Source organism: Urocitellus parryii (assembly GCF_045843805.1).
Source record: "Urocitellus parryii isolate mUroPar1 chromosome 13 unlocalized genomic scaffold, mUroPar1.hap1 SUPER_13_unloc_15, whole genome shotgun sequence".
Taxonomy (NCBI): Eukaryota; Metazoa; Chordata; class Mammalia; order Rodentia; family Sciuridae; genus Urocitellus; species Urocitellus parryii.
In genome coordinates, this window is record NW_027551767.1 from 999798 (window position 1) to 1019360 (window position 19563).

At 38.7% G+C, this 19563-nt stretch overlaps 1 protein-coding gene across 1 annotated transcript in view; it reads right to left on the reverse strand.

The window, feature by feature from the left end:
* LOC144251389 (trafficking kinesin-binding protein 1-like) overlaps positions 1–19307 on the reverse strand; it is a 49519-nt gene extending 30212 nt beyond the window's left edge. The window contains 4 exon segments of the mRNA XM_077794345.1: positions 1590–1698; positions 2531–2649; positions 18611–18727; positions 19020–19307. Coding sequence (XP_077650471.1) covers positions 1590–1698; positions 2531–2649; positions 18611–18727; positions 19020–19307 — 633 coding nt within the window.
* Positions 19308–19563: the final 256 nt, after the last annotated feature.

Sequence of the window (19563 nt, forward strand, 5' to 3'; positions counted from 1 at the left end):
TTCTAAGGAAAACCACAGGACTAGGGCTGTAGCTCAGAAATAGAGTGGTTGCTTAACATGCATAAAGCCCTGGGTCCAATCTCCAGTACCATTGGAAAAAAAAAAAAAAAGCCAGGTGTGGAGATCCTAAGGACAAGGATAAGCACACATCATATGAAGCTAATGTACACTCTATCACTACTCTGTGCCAGGCACTGAACTATGAGGTTCTCAGTTGGAGTTAAACCTGCTGTGTTCAGCATATGGTCCAATACAGAAAATTTAGAGACCCAAGAGCCGTCCCAGGACCCTGGTCAGCTTCCTCCAGGAAGAGATCTGAAGGCCCAGTGAAAATGATGCAGTTTGAGAAAAAGGTGTCTCAGAGCCCTCTGATCCTGGCTGTGGAGAGATAGATACTACATTTCTGAGAACAAAGGCAGGACAGTGAGAATCTATAGATGGGATCAGATTCCCTCACTGACTTTAGGTAAGATTCTGACAGAGGGTGGGATTGCTGGGTACTCAGAACTGGGGCATCTCCCAAGGGCTGGAACGGCAGTGCTAGACTCAGAATGGGAAACACTGGGCCTGTAACTGGCTAAGCCACTGGCTGGCAGAGCACAATGGGGCAACCTTGGCCACTCAGGGTTGTTTTCATTAGGAAGTGAAGAGCTGGAAGAGGTGAAGTCTACAAGAATAGGTCTTGCAGAAAAGCATCTTGTTAGGTTCTTTCCAATGCGCAGCAATTTCAAGGTGACAGACAGTGTGCCCCACTGAAGGGGCTCAAGGGAGTCTAGGGCCAGCGTAGGTGGGCACACAGCCTGAACCTGACATCATCCCTCTGGCTAAAGAACACAAACCCACTGCCAATTAAGACAAACAGTACTAAATTTTTATGCATCCATGTTTTTAGAGAAGGGCAGTAGGTGAAGAGGAAAAGTGTGGGCTGAGAGTCACATAAATGTCCAAATCTTGGCTTTGTCACTTACTACAGACTGTGGGACCCCGAGATATCAAAACACTTAGCAGCCTGGAGCCTGGTTTTCTCACTATAAATGAGAATCAAAGTAAGCAACTTGCAACCTTGTTGTAGAAGATTAAAAATTATAATAATAACATACGCAAAGTGCCAGCGTAGTACCTTGCCAATAAAGGGAACTCCCTAAAGCAGAGTTTCCAAGTTGCCTCAGCTCAACCTTTTTAAGTCAACTGTTCAAGGAACATGTCTCCAGGCTCTGGAGGTACTGTTTCTTTGGAGCCAATCTGACTACAGTAACATGAAAACTGGCTTCACCCCCACTCTCAGTCGTTTCCTACACATTGAGACCAGAGCTGAAGAACACCGTGGAAAGACCCTATGGTGAAGGAGGAGAGATCTGCACGTCTTCTCAGTCCACATGCTGCAGGATTCAGCACCTGGGAAGGCAGTGTCCAGTGCAGGGGTGAGGCCTGTCTGCTGAGTATGCCCAGCAAGCCCAGGCTCCGTGGTTCTGCCAGAGATGGTGGCCTCTGAGGACAGCACTGTAACTGTGGCTATTCTCACCAAATACAACAAACAGGGCCACCACCCTTCCAGTGGGTGACAAGGACAGGGAGGGAGTGCACTTCACCTTGGATCGAAGTACGACATTCTCCTCTTCTAGGTCCTTCAGCTTCTTTTGAAGAGAATCCAAATGAAAGTAATTCTGGACTGAGGAGGATGACTCATTCCTCTTCAGCCTGGGAGAGAAAGTGTGCTTACCATCTGGGGAGGTGATGTCTCCTCCACTACCTAGCCAGCCCACCTGGAGACCCAGAAGGGCTGCCTCAAAGAAAGTTTGTGAGGCTTGCAATTAGACTGCTCCCTAATGCCCAGGAAAATAGAACCCCAGTGTACACCCCTCTGTCCACAATTTGCAGTTGCTACATTACCTCAGAATTCAGAGGGATGGGATCTACACAAAGCCAACACAATTCTGGAAAGCCAACACAATTATTTGATATTTAGGATGCACTTCTATGTTCTAAGAACTGCTTTAAGTATTTTGCATGTATTAACTCGATGCTAGAACTCTATGACTTAACTGCTATTAGTGGCTCCATTTTACTAATGAGATAACAGCACAAAAATTAAGTAACCTGGCCAGGAGCATGCAGGTTAAGTCGCAGAGCTAAGATTGAATTCAGGCCATCAGGCTCTAGAGTTCCACACGGGGCTCTGCTGACTTTCAGAACAGCCCCCACACCTTCTGTCCCAAGGACCTGCCATGGCACCTCCAGCTTCAGAACCCTGTGTTCCTTTAACAGCAAAGCCCACCTTTTTTTTTTTTTTTAACCTGTTAACACGCCAGGGCAGATCAACTGACCTGACAAGTAAGCAATAAGACCCAGTAAGAGGAAAATTTAAAACCTGCCCTTTTATGTCCCACGAAAATAGTACAAATCAATCCATCTGAGGCACTTAGAGATGCTTATTCTGGGGAAGGCTGACCTGTGCTGCTGGTGGAGGTGACCCTGCCTAGGTGACTCCAATGACATCAACAGCAGCCTGTGCCCTGGCCTCCAGAAACACAGCCCCCAGGTGACTTATGGGGTTGAGCAGACAGACTCCTGCTCTCTCTCCTCCGCAGCACTGGTGTAGAATTGGAGCAGCTCATCCTTCATGGACAGCTCATGACGGAGCTGAGAAACCTGCAAAGACAAGAGCCAGGCCCACCTTTTGCTTTCTAAGAGGTGATAATGTCCTCCTTGTACTCAAATACTTACTACTTAGAGACAAACTTCCCGTTGAAAATGAAGACACTAATCGGTTATGTGCTACTCAACAAAACAGGGGTTTCTAAGAGTTGAGTCTGATCCCACTTAAGAAAAACAGAATCCATTGCTTGAAGGCAGAAATCTCCTTCTCTAAATTAATAATTTTAATTTTGGTATAGAAAATAGACCCGAAGGCTCTAGAATGATAATGGAGGACATGAGATTACTTCTGGGCTTTGGAAGTAGTTAGATGACCAGCTGGACACACTACCAAATGAAAGAAGAGGCCTTTCACTTCTGCTGGAACCAAATCCAACTCAGAACAGGATCATGGAGATGCCAGCTCTGGTGGACTGCCATAAGCAGCTAGTCCACCCTACCTGGAAGCCCACACAGCCCCACCTGGTGACTGATACACTTTCATGGGGCTCCTGGCCACTCTCGGTCAGTCCTTGCTCAACAATCACTAGACAGAAATTTCAGATACAGGAGGAAAAGAGCAACTATCAAGAACTGATCACACAACTACTGCTATGGTGGTTTTGCAAATCATGGAGATTTATTTCAGGTTTTAAAGTAAAAAAAAAAAAAAACTTTTGCTATAAAACTCTTCATTTGCCCTTCCAATATTTAGTACTGATGAACATGAAATCAGTACTAAAAAGAGTAGTGCAACTCTGTTTTCTATCTTATTTAGAACTTGATGTGAGGTCTATGGTTAAGTCCAATTTCCGACCCAACACAGGGAGTGAATTGTTTCTTCCGAGGAGAAGCCAATTTATTATATACACAAAGGCTTCAACACCTAGACTGATCATTCAATGATGTGCCAAAGAGGAACATGCTATACTTTGTAAATTCAAAGCTTTTCCAAGGCAGGGGGACAAAACATTTCAAATCCCAGAGAATAGGATATTCTTGTATGTGGTAAGGAATTCCATGAAAGAATGGTAATTTGATTTATTGGTTCCTGAGTGGCATGTTCCTCTGCCCAGAAGGAGTGAGGTGGCTACTAGGGAGGATGAGGGCAGAAGGATCACAAGTTCAAGCCCAGCCTGGGCAACTTAATGAGACTCTGTCTCAAAATTTAAAAAAATAAATAAAAAGGTCTGGGGATATAGATCAGTGTTAGAGTACCCCTGGGTTCAATCCCTCGTTTCAACAACAACAACAACAACAAAATTGCAGTCTGAAAACTATAGAAGCAGCCTAAAGTTCCATCAATAAATGGACAAGGAATGATTTTTTAAAACGTGGTATATTTATACTGTGGAGTTTTATTCAGCTATGAAGAGTAAAGAAAATATTTCATTTGCAGGAAAATGAATGGAACTAGAGAACATGATAAGTGAAATAAGCCAAACTCAGAAGGCCAAGGGCTTTATGTTTTCTTTCATATGTGGAAGCTAGAGAGGAAAAAAGAAAAGAAAGTGGATAGAAATCTCACATAAATCTAAGGAAGATCAGTAGAGGAAAGGGTAAGGGACCAAGGGGAGGAAGGAGAAAAGGGGAAAGGGAAATACTGGAAAATGATATTGTCCAAATTATAGTGTTATACTGTTTGCATGTAAGAATGTGTTAACAAAAAATACCACCATTAAGTATAAATATAATGTACCAATTAAAAAATGAAAAAATTGTAAGAAGGGTCCCAGGCTAACGCCCACACTTTCTTCATGGTCACCTAAGAGAAGGGAGGACTTCTGGTCACGATGCTAGGGGCAGGGAAGACAGGGGTCGACTTTATTTCTCCTAGAACACAACAGTATTCTACTTCACCATCTTTAAAGATAGCCTGGGATTAAATCTTTTCATATAGTATGACAACTCAACTTCATCTTATTAAAATTGCCATTAAACCCAGGTTGGGAATCGTTTCAGTGAGAAGAAAATTTGATTACATCTTAGGGACATGGGTAAGGATGCACACTCCCAATAAGGAAGTTCCTGATAGAAAAATAAGAGAGAAGCTTCCTGTCAAAAAAAAAAAAAAACTGTCAAAATTTCACAGTCAAAATTCACTGTGGAAATAGGGTGACAGGAAACAAGGGCGTGACTCTCAGCTTCCTACTCCTGTTCCAGAAGCTCTGGCTGACTCCATTGCTTCCTTCCTCCTGGCCACACCACATGGCTTCAGAAAACAGGTGTGGATCCTTCTCATCCTCTTAGGATAAGTCTGATAAGTCAAAACATTTCATGCCCTTCCTGTAGCCATTGATAGTCACCAGCCAAGAAGGGCATCATGAAAATAACAGGGTTTTTTCCATGAAAACAATAGGCTAATTTTTTTTCCTATACATATGATATTACATTACAAGGATGAATGCCAGTCACCACCCTCCCCTGCAGCAGGAGGTGGCCTTCTCTGGCCCAGCCACCTTCTGCTCACTTGCTGTTGTGTTGGCCTGTATGTGCTTCTGCACACTATTACCTAATGGGGTAAACACACTGCTACCAGGGATTGGACCCAGGTGTGCATGGTGGTGGGAGCTGTCACAGCTTCACACGTGCACACAACACAGCAACAAGATTTGTTCAGTATCACTCCCCAGGATTTCCCCATTCCTGTTCCCTACCCCTGGTCCCTTTTCTCTACTCTTTCCTTCATGAGATCTTCCAACCTTTCTTTCCCTTTTTCCTCCTAGATTCCACATAAGAGAGAGAACATACAACCCTTGGCTTCAAATATAATTGTTTAAGTTTCTACCACTGCTACTGTCACCATAATGACCCAACCATATGATCTATTAGAAACAAGAGTTTTAAAATAATTAACCTGAGCATTGACATTGAAAAAAAGAAAAAATTCAATCTTTGTCAAAATATAACAAATATTAAACTCGGAATCAGTAAAATAAGATAAAAGAAAATGGATTAAAAAAATTCAATATGAACCTGGATATTTAAAAAAACATAATTGTTAAATTCCTAACCATACTGATTGAAGAGGAGGACAAAAATTGTTAGTATCAGGAATAAAAGAAGAGGCACCTTCAATGCCCCCCTACATATTAACAAGGAAATGATATAATACTATATAACTCTTGATCCCCAAATTTGACAATTTATGTAAAACAGATAAATTCCTGGAAGTAGATTTTCTATTAGTTATTTGAAATGAAATGGAAACTTGAACTGGCAACTCTTCTTCCTAGGCCTAATAATTGGTATTATAGTTATGTGGTCACAAATCATGTGCCACCATGTATTGCCTGTGTCTAATTTTTAAATTAATTTCTTATTTTGAATAAATAATGTGCGAAGTTATATATATATATATATATATATATATATATATATATATATACACACACACATATGTGTAAAGAAAATGTAATCTATTTGGTTTAATATGTATGAAAAGTACATATGGGGTTTGGACAAACAGCTCACAAACAAAATATTGATGGGCTCTTGGTTTTCAAACATAATACTGAAAGAGGAAATAAAAGGCATGGGAGAGATGAAAGGAGAATGCACCAGAGTGCACACACAAACTTCTCTCTCGTTATCTCTACTAAATGAACCAGAAGAGGAGATAATTTAGCGCCTCCATTTAACCATCATGGGCAATGTTAACTTGAGCAGTCTGTGAGTATTATAAAATATGTTTCTAGTAAATGGAGTTGATATGACCTTGGCAGAGTTACTTAACAATTCTCTACCCTTTTTCACCCAAGAAACTGGATCCCCTTGATTCCTCAAATCCTTCTCAGAAGTTTTAAGAGATTTTTGAACCTTGAAAAATATTTGTAATTAAATATAGCAAACATATCAATGTTACAAAAAGGACTAAGAGTATGGAATAAATTTTGATGGGGAGTTTTGTTACCACCTACTCTGCTGGCCCTTCATATGAATTAGATTAATAGATAGACAGATGATAGACACTGTCATTTTAGAAAAAAATGCTCAACTCTATGGATATATTTTAAAATAGTAATTCTATTTATTTATTTATTTGTTTGTTTGTTGTAGTTGGACACAATTCCTTTACTCCATTTGTTTATTTTTATGTGGTGCTGAGGATTGAACCCAGGGCCCCGTGCATGCTAGTTGAGCTCTCTACTGCTGAGCTACAATCCCAGTCCCTAAAATAGTAATTTTTTAAAAACATTTTTTAGCAATACATAGACACAATATATTTTTTTTATTTTTTTTAATGTGGTGTTGAAGATTGAACCCAATGCCTCACATGTGCAAGGCAAGCACTATGCCACTGAGCCACAACCCCAGCCCCATAAATAGTAATTCTTATAATTTTTATAAAAAATATAAAGCCATAGGCTAAAGGGCAGTAATTAATTTAAAACATATTTTTTAATATAAGAAAAGAATGGATAGCATAAATTAGTTCATTCACATACTCTTTGCCATTATTCATTTCATAGCCTTTTGTAAAATTCAATACTCAATACAAGATTCAGTCTAATTTCATTTAGATCTATATCTATGGAGATTATAATCCAAAGGGAAGTATGAAAATTATCATTTACAGGAGACAGAAAAATCTTTTGAGGGACTGTTTTTTTGGCATTTCCTGATAAAACACTTGTACAAACAACTCCTTAGGAGTCTTAAGTTTTGTTGAAACAGCCTCAAATTCAGAATCTGCCAACCTGCAGGTCATGAGCTTTTTGGGAGAGCATGGGAAAATAGTTGGAGGGAGTTGAAATTACTAAGGAAAACACACTTGCTAATGGCAGGCTGGGGGCCAGTGTTCATGAGAAATTAAACTCAGAGTTTAATGCACTGTCTTCATTTATATTACTGCCTCCAGTTTTTTGTAGCTTAATCAAAGCACATCTATGGTTCTGCGGGCCCCTCACATTGAGCACTTGCTGTGAGTGGTGTGTTCTTGAAGGGTTTTTGGGAAATGAAGCAATATTTCCAACAGTGGTCAAAAACAGGTCAAGAAGGCCTGGGTAGTAAAAGAGAAAACTTTAATTTCTTTTTCTTGGGTCTTAGGCAATCTAAGATTGAGTTTCTTATCTTGCTGTGGTGAAGAAAGTTGGCATCTGTATTATGAACACAGGTTGAGAGAAAAACAGTAGGACTCTCAGAAAGTGCTCCCCAATCACGTTGTACTGTGTATCTACCTATATATTTATCTCTGGGTTTCTTATTTACTATTTTCTTATTCCACAACTATGTCTTTAAATATCAAATGTTTTTATTTTGCTACCAAAACATGTAGTGGAGGATCTTTTTAGTTTTGCTACAAAAAGATACAGCAGGGACTTGGGTTATGGCTTAGTTGTAGAGCACTTGCCTAGCATGTGTGAGGCCCTGGGTTCGATTTTCAGCACTGCATATAAATGAAGGTTCATTGACAACTAAAAAAATATATGTGTCCTCCTAAATTTAGAAGCTAAAATGCATTTGCTCCTCTTTGGATCTATGACACAAAGCATGCTCTGTAACTTGGGTAACTGTGCTTGACCTCCAACTGGATTATAAACAACTTCCCTGGCAGATCCTTTCAATTTAGTTAGAATCCCTGACAAATGCAGCATTCTCCAAAACCTATAGAACAACAGCTCTGTGTTTTTAGAAAAAAAATCAAGGTAAACAAGATTCATTGGTTTTATGACTGTGTCAAACTTTAAAGAATGTGCACTGGATTTATTTACTCATGGAGTTCTCAAAACCTCAAATAGGGAATGAGGGAACTAAATGAGCTCTCTGATTCCTAGCTCACACTCTTAGTGACTTTGACCTGGAGCAAATTATTTAATCTTTCCAAGGATTAATTTACTTATCTGTAAAATGTAGATACAAACACTTAAACCACAGAATTGGTCAGTGGATTAAATAAGATTAAAATATCTAAAATAGTAAGATTTTTTTCCATTTGTTTTGAGATGTATTTTGTATTACTATGCTGTCATATAATTTAGATTATGTCTTTGGCATACTGAAAATGTATTATCCTCCACTGTTCATTGATTTTTCTATTGGAATTTTATAGATCATTAAATGACCCTGCACTAATGATGCCAATATGTTTTAAAATATTGAAAGGTAAACCAATGCTTCCTACATACAGTGCATGCCCTTCCTGAGAAATTAAATTCCTTTAGAGGCATTGTCCTTTGTTCTCATATTACAGTGAGTTGAGTTGCCTGACTTGCTACTCAAGAGCCATCAGGATATCAGAGCTCTGACTTCCCTGTCATGTACTTTACATCTTGTCACATCACCCATTTTCTTTGGAGTGCAATAAAAATCTTCACAGAAGTCACTACCTTGGTGATAGTTCAAGTGTTAGTTTCAGCCCATGAAAAACTCAAAGTAAATCATACCATTTTTGGCTATTCAGAACCTTTCTAGCCCATTTCATAAGAGATCTCATTTCAGAGAGATAAGGGGGATTTTAAATTCTTAATATAGGACTTTGTAAGCATGCCCTTTGGAAATAAGAGAGAATCATGACTGTAGGTAAGAAACCTACTGACAAACCGTGGTTTAACTCATCATTTTTTTCAAAAGTAGGCATGATGTTTTTAAAGTTACTCTAGGCTAATTTCAAAAGCTGACAGCATGTAAGTCTCATTCTTATTTTGTGTGACAGACTTATTAGGTAGGGAACCTAAGAGTTAAATAGTATTTGCTGTTTTCTTTTAGGTTTATATGATATCAAAGGTTTTTAGCCCCATTTCCATGTGGTATAAACAAGCTATTGTCAAAGTTTTCAGGGAAGGTATAGGAGTATAGAAGAATGATTATCACTTTTCAATACTTTGCTTATGTAAGACACAGTGCACTGAGTGTACACCATGTACCCAGCTCCAAAAAAACATAGAGGGCCTCCGTCCTCAAAAGTGTACTGTCTAATACTTGGAGATGCAAATGATGAAAGACAAAATTTATGGCAATAGGTAAAGCAAGTGTACACTGCAGATGCTAAAGGAGCTCAGAGAAGAAGAGAAGCTAATGGGTTATGGACAGGTAAGATGGCTTTTTTTGAAAGAAAAGAACTTGATCAGGAAATTTAAATACAGTAGGATTGGCCAAGAAGATGAGGAAAGGGACTTATGGAAGTAGGAAAGGAATGGCAAAGAGTAGAGTGAATGAAGGACCTGTAAAATGATTGTTGTGAGTGAAGTGAATGAATTAAATAATCATTTTGGACAAGCAGTTTGGATCAAGTGTAAGTCAAAACTCTGAATCTCTAATTTGACCTTGATGGATGTAACATAGATTCTTTAGGTAAGAAGGGGCAGTAGGAAAACATATCCACAGGAAAAAAAAAATTACTAGTTTTACTCAGGATGGGTTAGAAATGAAGAACTTAGGGGTTGATCATGGGATGATCTAAGATGGTTACTGAAGACATAAAAATCATAAAAAGGGTGGAGAAGAGATGATCACAGAAATATTAAGAGGAAGAAGGACAATACATGGTAAATATTCTCAATTATTAAGGTAATTAATCAATGAGGGAAATATTGCAATAATTATGGGCTTTATAATTTAGAGTTTGAATCCCCTCTGGATTCTTGCCAACAGTAACATCAGGAAAATTATTACATTATTTGTACTTAAGTTTCCCCAAACCTAAAATGAAAATAAAGTTGTTTATGTGAGGACTGAACAAGCTAACACATAAAATTCCCAACAAATGCCTGGTATTTAATAGGTACTCAAAAATATTATCTCCTATCCCACTAAGTTAAAAGTAAAACATCCTATAATAGGGAGCTTGAAAAAACAAAATGGAAATCAACTTCAATCTTAGTGGCTAGAAATGCAATTAGCTAGTTACTATGGTAACTTGAACCATAGTAAGAACTTGATAAATACTAGTTGTTATTACTGTTGTTGTTACTGTTAGAGGTGTTGGAAAAAATGGTAGAATGAATTCTGGAGAGAAAAAAGTCATAGTCATGAAATGAACAAGAAAAGTTAAAGTACAAGGTTATCCCTGGTGTATTATGTTGCAATAAATTAAGATAAGAACTGCAAAGTGATTCCAAAAAAATAGATTTAGTCAGTAACCAAAGTGACTGGCTTTTTAAATTCTCATTTCTGGTCAGGACTCACTCTTAATTTAGGAGGGAGTAGGTAAGTAATGCTAGGTAATGCTCATTTAACCACTTGAACTGTTAAAAATGTATGACTTGTCCACTGTCACCAAAAATACTCCTTATGGGATAATAGTCCTTCCATGGAAGGAACAGAAAACCAAGGTCCTTAAAATAAATGTAACTAGCAATCTATTTTAACATAGGTGAAAATAGGAAACTAGAATGTTCTCTCGGATAAGTAGATGCTGATCCATAATGGGTTTGGGGGTGGGGAGCATGGGAAGAATGGAGAAACTTTAGCCAGGGTAAAGGGGAGGGAAAGGAAGAGAGTGGGCATGGGGGTCAGAAAGATGGTGGAATGAGATGGACATCATTACCCTAAGTAATGTGTGAAGGCATGAATGGTTTGACTCTGCATTGTGAACAACCAGAGTCATAAAAAATTGTGTTCTGTGTATACTATGAATTGAAATGCATTCTGCTATCATGTATAATAAATTAAAATGAATACACAAATTTAAAATAAAAAAAAAACTGGGGATAGAAATGCAAATCTGGATATTATATATTAAGGAACACATGAGGTACATTAATTATGAAACAGTAAAGACTTATGCATTTTCCTCAGTGCATCTTTTATATCTTTGATATGAGAAAGATGCTTGTGAATATAAAGAATTATCTAACCCATATTTGGAAATTTAAATAATCTCTTGTTTAAAACAATGGTTTAAGGGAATCACAAAGTTAACACACATACATACAACACACACATACATGCACACATCAATGATTGTTTTCTCTTGCACTTTGACTTCAAACCACATTTATTATAGCTTTTACAGAACACTACACCTATGCATCACTTCCCATTACAACATAGATTCTTCTTTGATTTGATTTTTTTATAACTTGATAATGATACTCTCATTAGAGGTGCTGAGAATTAATTGAAGAAAATCAACAGCTTTAGAGAATGAATCGATTATTCAAGAAACACTAAAGCTCCAACATTATGTGGTGATATAAATGGAAAGAAAAGGCAAGCATACAAGATTATTAAACATGTTCCCTTTGTCTTCTGCTTTTGACCCAACAGCAACCATTCCTAGAATAATGGCAAAGAACGACAGACTTCATAAATCACAGTGCTTCACTTGATTTTATATCAATTTGATTCTAAAAATTAAATCTCTCAAATTAAAAGAAATATATGAAATTTAACATTTTTTTTCAAAAATAGGAAATGCAGTGCAGTGATAAAGAGAATAAACTTTGGAATCACACACAAAAAAAACCCCAAAAACAACAAAAAAACACAGTTCCTTGTGATGATTTTTCATAAAGCCAAACAACAAATATTGGCTTTCTCTTGTATTGGAAAATTAATAGATAAAGAGTATTGCAATGACCTGAAGTCTTGGATAAAGAGAATAAATAAAGTATTGACACATGAGGAATAGACAATTCTCCATCCATTGTTGAGATTTTTATTCCTTGTGGAGCAGATGGTCTAAATAAAGCAGCCAAAAATAACAGGTAGGTTTTTATTGCATTAAACCATTGAAAACATTAAGCATCTACAGTTTAAATCATGTTCAAGATAACAAGCCTTAAAATAACTTTGGATTTTTTTTACAGTTGTGAAACACCTTTGCCCATTTTAAACAATATCAAAGCACAAAGACTAATGTGTAGATGAACATATACTTAGGGACAACACAAAAGAGACAGATTGGAAGAAACAGCTACTCTTTATGAAAATGGTTTAACATAGGGCTGTTAAATCATGTTGGTAGACTCAACTGATATGGATAACATCACCTTTTCTGAGGCCAAACAAAGCTTGGGTCTAAGTCATTGTTGCTTTAAATCTGATCTGATAACATCACATGTCCTACACATTTCCATTTACCAAATGGAAGTCAACTACAAAGAACTCAAATACATTACTCCTCCTATAATTTGCCATATGCATTCGTCCAATTAGAATTCAAATTGAAGTCTAATAACACCCATTCAATATTTTATGCATTTATTATATAATAAAAGTTTACATAGGTCAAGGAAGAGTCTGTGATGTAGGAATGGATAAAGTAGAATATATTAACTGGGTTATCAATTGAGGAGATAATATAACTCTGTTCAACATTGTTATATTTTAAACATGTATTAGTGCATTATAATTATACATAGTATTGGAGTTCATTTTGATATATTCATAAATATATATATATATATATATATATATATATATATATCATAGTTTGCTCCATTTCAATCTCCAGTACTTTTCATCCATCCCCTCCTCCTACCCTTGATCCTCCCCCTCTACTCTTTTGGTCTTCCTTCTATTTATTTACTTATTTTTAATACATACATAATGTTTTCATACACAAGAGGACTGCATGGGATGACTTGTGGCATACAGGCACATAATTTAATGCAAGCATATAATTTACTCCCTAATTCTTCTCCTTCCCCCCTTTCCTCCCTTCTAATTTTTTTTTTACAGAAAATAAGTATATTTATTGTAGTCACAGGGTAAAAAGTCAATATACAAAGATCATTTCCATTGTATTCATCTCCCTTCTAATTTTGAGACATATTGTATTCTGTTATAAATAAGATGTGGTTTTTCACTTTAAAAACTCTAGATATCAACTGAAAACTACATATTTTTATCTGTCTTCCCCAATATCCTGCTTCCCTGGAATAACTACCATTAACTTTTCAGAATCTGTGCAAGTACCTTGACAGTTGAATAAATGCTCAAACCATTAAGTCTACAGTGCATTTTAAGAATCCCTTAAATTCATAAAATATCTTCATTCTTCTTGAATAATTTAAAATCATAGCCACTTTCCTGGATATGAAGGATGCATTATATAAAAAGTGGGATTATGTCTTCACTTAATGTTTGTAATTTACTTTTAAAAAATTCCACATTGTCTCATAGCCTTTCTTTATTATCATACATGGAGATTTATTTCATACTATTCAATGTCCTCTCTTTAGATAAATCCTAGTTATTTTTCAAAATATGGGTATTTGTTTAATTTCCTTGCATAGAGACACACTTTCTTATGCAATTGTATCACTATTTCTACAGGTAAAAGGAGGACATGATATATCAAAGACTTCATAGACTTTTATTTAAATGCCTTTTGGAACATCCATTTAAAAAAATTCTCAATGTCTTTTACTTTCAATAATCCATATTATTTTTAATAGTATTTGCTTCTTTAGGGGGAACTACAATGTCTCTTGTTCTTGCATCTTAGCCTGGCTGCACTTGGGCATCAATTAAGAACTGTGTACTATTAATAGTTTGTAGGGCAAAAAAGAGTATATAGTAGAAGAGAAAAATATTTAAGCCTTGAGTCAATAATACAGAGAACAATGGTACTGCCATTGAGTGTAATAATACAATTAATTAGTAATAAATAGTGTATTTTTGATAAATCACTAGATAAATAAATATGCCTCTGGGGTTTTGATTGTCAAACAAAATCTATTTTATGTAATCTCAGTTCAAATACAGATACTTGCAAAAGAAAATGTAGGGTATAAGTATGTGGTAGGAGTGTAATCAGCAAGAGATAATTTCAGAAAAAAAGATATGGTGTGGCAATATGCTATTATGGTAGTCAGAATGAGACTAGATAAATGAGAAGAAATAGAGAAATAAGAGGGAAAGAAAAGGGGGGATTTGATCCTTGAAGATACTGAAAGATTTAAAAGGAAAAAGATATATTATATGTAGAATATAGAGGTATAATTTTAAGGTGCAACCCCCAGCCTTGTCTCCCCAGAATCAAAAGACACGGTATGAAAACAGATATAGTGGGATTGGGGTAGGAGATGAGTAGAACTAGTAAATCACAATGACTAAGTTCCAGGCAGGGCCAGGCACAAAACAAAGAGGATGGGTACTCAGCAGATTTTTAAATTAACTAGTGCATATTTTGGCTCTACTAAATTATGATAAGCAGCTGCAATTTGATTACTTGTATATAGGTTTTGGACTCAATGAAGCAAACATCTGTCCCCAAAGAATGAACTGAGGCCAAGAATGATCAGTCGCTCAGCTAAGGAGGAAAAGCCAAACCTGGAGTACTCTCTTCTGACTCACTGAGCTGGATTTCCCTTACCTGGTATCACATTGTCTAGACTGATGAAAACCTCCTCTTTGTAAGTAATATTAGAATTAAGGCTAGATACAGAATAATAAGCATTTGTTGGTCTATTTTTTCTTACTCTGTCCTGGAGTATTTTATATTTTATTCCAAATTCATATATATATATATATATATATATATATATATATACACTTTACATATGGGCCTCAATTTCATATTATAAATAAAATTGAGAAAAGAACTAAGAAATTCTCCTTTCTCATCAGAATTGCATTCTAGCAACCTCAGGCCTACTTTACCTAGCTATTTTTTGACCAGAAAAGATAACTGAATTCGTACTGGGGCTGTAGCTCAGTGGTAGAATCCTTGCCTCGAATGTGGGAGGCACTGGGTTCAATCCTCAGCACCACATAAAAATAAAGATATTGTAAAAAACTAAATAGAGCTTTAAAAAAGATAACTGAATTCTCAAGAGTTATTTTGGTCTATATGAGGTTCAGTTGTATTCTCCCCATGTTTACACTTTCTTGAGATGTTCAAGAAAATGAGTAATCCTACTTTACCTGCTTAGTTCATTTAGAGCAATATCTTCCAAGTTCATCCACATTGTCACCTACTGCAGACTTTCCTGCTTTATTAAGGATGAATAATGGCCCATTGCAGGCATATATCACATTTTACAGAATAGAGTCACTTTGTATTAGGCAGAGACAAGTGAAGGGAGGGGAGGAGAACAGGGGTAGTAAGATAGAATGAATTGGACATTATTACCCTATGTGCATATATGACATATATGACTGGTGTGATTCTGCATCATGTACAACAAGAATGAGAAGTTATATACCATTTATGTATGACGTGTCAAAGTGCATTCTACTGTCATGTATAAACAATTAGAACAAATAAAAAAAGTATATACTAAATATATGCATTTTTGTATATCAGTTTTCCTTATTTACATGTTTTGCAAAAGGAAGGTGAAGGTGGTAGGACGGCAGAAATTAAAACTGTTAACCATTACAAAGGCAAATATGGTCTTACCCTCTTATTTTCTATTACAACTCAGCTGGCTGTCCATCAGTGGGGAAGGTAGCTTTTGGTTTCTAATCAACCTTTAGTGGCATATGCACATGCTCCCTGGGTCTCTATTGTCAATCGTCATGGCAAATTCATGCTTCCCACTGGCTACTCAAGGAAATTTCTAGGGTGCAGTGATGAGCATGTTTGCACAAACATTGGCTTCTCAAAGATTGTACCACATGGTGCAATACTTTAAAATATTTGTTTGAGTCAATCAGGATTTCATTGTAGCCTCTTCTTTCTTTCCCTTCCTCTTTCTTTTCAAGGTGCTAAACACATGTATTTTGTGTTAGGACAGCCTGAGTTCAATCTTGCGTCCATCTACTGAGTAAATAGTAGTATAAAATTTGTAGTATATTTTAAGTCTCTGTCTCCTTAAAAAGAAGGGTAAACTTAGTTCTTTTGTGTGAAAATTAAATGTGATCACAAATGCAAAGTGATTGGCATACTATTTGACATGATGATACATTTAGGTCAAGTTGGTTGCACTGAAAACTGGCAAACCAGGCAGATCAGCAGTGGAGAACTGCAGGAACTGCTAGGTGCAGCTGTCAGATGATCTCCAGGGAACTGTTGGAAGCAGCTGGCTACTGATCCCAGGAAGGCAACATGAGAGTTGCTACCACTAGGAACTGAGAGTTCTTGACATTCAATCTCAGGGCTATTAACACTAAGATCTGAGATCCATCAGTTAGTCCTCAGACCTCAGAGATGGGAGAAGTGCTTTGCCTCTTTGTGACTTCTCTTCAAAGCAGACCCTCAGATGATTGGTAAGGGAGATGTTTAAGGGGCACAGATCATGGAGAGATGTACAGAGAAGATCCCCTAAACCAAGAGAGGCCTTTTCCATGGGGTGATGAGTTGGGTTTTGGGATATTGTCTGTTTTCTCCCAGGATTAGGGGGGGAGGAGCAGTCTAAATCTGGAAACAAGACCCAATAGATGGACGCTTGTGAGCCCTCGGTCCTGGCAACCCCAGTTCTCCCATCTTGGTTCTCACTGCATGGAGGTGCACAGACAACATGGCAGAAGGCAGCAACTGGAGATTTTTTCCCTACCAAACTTCCTTTATTCCCAGTGACAGTCAAACAAGGTACAGCTTCCCACCCAGGATTGAACATTGTGACCCTCCCCTCTCAGTACCTCCTGCAGCCCCTTTTTTTCTGACAACCCACAGGAACTGTCCTATGTGAGGAAGAACCTTTGGCCCTTCCAGCACAGAATGAAGCAAAGGTGAGATCTTGCCTGAGAGGCAGCCATCTCAGAGGCCATCGGCCACCACGACTGTCCTCAAGGCCTCTTCTTCTTTTGGTTGCTCAATGACATGCACTTCCTCTTTTGAGGCTGTGAGGTTCAAACCAGCTCCAGATCCACAACTTGCCCTCTGGTGGCCTGGAGCGGAGACCCAGAGCAGGGCATCTTTTCCATATTGCATGAGCATCCAGTGAGAGCGCTCTTCATGGACATGGCACCTGAAGGAGGGTGGCAGCTGAGGCATCCTCTCTGGGGAGGTGGGGCCTGGATTGCCTGATCTTCTGAGCACAGGGTTTCCATTCTAGGAGTCTGGCTCTGCGACAGTCCCCAGGGCAGCAGGCGGTGCTTGGAGCTAAGGAGGAAATCCAGGCTTTGGAGGTCATCATCAACACTGCAGCCATTGGCTGTCTTATGTGGCCACCCAAAAGAAGTGGCTTTTCTGAGACCCACTATGCCTTTGTTTCCCAGGTTTATAGAGGAGGATCTGTGGTTCTGGGGAGGATGGTTGGAGTGGATGTCCCCCAATGAGGAAGACCAGTGATGGCCTTTGAGGATAGCAGTGTCCTTCGAACCCAGTGGCCCTGCTCCTCTTCACAACCTGGAAAGCCACCTCTGTGGGCCAGTCCTCCATGCTGTCCCCTTGATCAGTGTGATGTTTCTGCTTCTCTGCACCTTGCTTGGCAGATGCCGCAGAAGATTTTTTGTCCAGTTGAAACATACCATGAACTTGAGGAACCTGCAAAGGTGCTTCTTCACAAGATAAAGGAGGATATGGGCACTGGCCAACTCTTCTTCATGCATGAAATGGGCCATAGGGACTGGGACAATCATATTTCAGTGGGAAGTGGAGCTGTCACTGTTCTTATTCTCAGAGAGACACACTGAGTGTCTGCTGGCCACCCTCCTGGGCTTCCTTTCTGCTTGATATCCTCAGCCCTTCCATGGTTCTCATGTCTCCTTCCTTTTTTTTTCCATCCTACATCCTGTATCCTAGAACAGACTCACTCAGGGAGCCATCACAGACAGGATAATGATAACATCCTCTGGGCCACATGAGTAAGGTCCTGTGCCTTCCTCATCTACCTGCTATCCCTTGCTCCCCTTGCTCCCCTCTCCACCTGTGGTAACTCCCTTTCTGTATACTTGTGTCCCTTTGTCTCCTAGTCTGCCATCTATTGCTCTGTGCCTTTGTGTCTGTTCTGAAACCCTGGTAAACCTGATGTCCCTACCTCCTTTGTTCTACCTGGTGCCCCTTTCTCCTTGTCTAACTTTTGTTTCTCCCCAACCCCTGTTTTTCCTGGTGTCCCTGCACTTCTTTATCAAGTGTTCCTGCCTCTCTTCTGTACCTCCTACCCCTGGTCTACTGGGAGACCTTCCTTCTGCTTTCTACCTGGTCAGTGTTGAGTCTTTCCTGATGCTCCAGCTCTTTTGTTAGGGCCAAGATATTTATATATGGTTTGGAGGAAAGCATTTCTTCCAGGAAGCGAGGATGAATTATATTCTCTGCCTGGGATGAGAAGGAAGAGAGTGTGAGTGACATTGGGAGGAAATGGCCCCAAGTCAGAAGGATTTCTAGGAGAAAGAGGAAGCAATAAGGATCCCATGCTCATCTGTACCAAGGAGTGGTTATATCACAACTACAGGCTACACCCGTTTACAAGTGTAAAACTGCATGTAAACACTCACTCTCACACACAGATAAACACACATACACTCACAATGCTATTATTCTAAGCTATGTAGCTTAATTCCATGGATCTTGAGACCTTGTATACACCAAGATTGTAGGCCCAGCTCACCTTGTTGACAAAGTCCTCATCGACATAGCTCAGGAGACTTGGATCTGGGTATAAATCATCCTGTATTGGCTGTTGCTCCAGTCCTTCCTCTCCCATGTTTGCAGCAAGCTCTTCTGTGGACAAGTGGGAGGGCTCCCACATGGCAAAGTTGGTAGGCCCAAATAGCTCCATGTACTCTTGGATGGTTTCAGGTGGGATCTCCTTGGGTGCCTTGGTCTCAGGCCCTTTGATCTTGGCCACCTTGGTCTTGGCCATCTTGGTCTTGCATGCCTTTTTCTCAGGCACCATGGTCTATGGTGCCTTGGGTTTAGCTGCTAATGAGCAGGCAGGACATGCCTAAGGGTTGGTCTTTCTGGAGGTGCACACCATGACAAGGAGGACCAGAATGGCGCATGTATGAGGGATCCATAGTCATTTCAAACACTTGGTATTAGACAGGGTTGAGGGGACCTAACCTGGTATGCCATGCATGAGGAAAATCTGACCCAGGACCCAAGGGATGTAACAGTGCACCAGATGCAACATCTAGGAGAGTCAAGTGGGA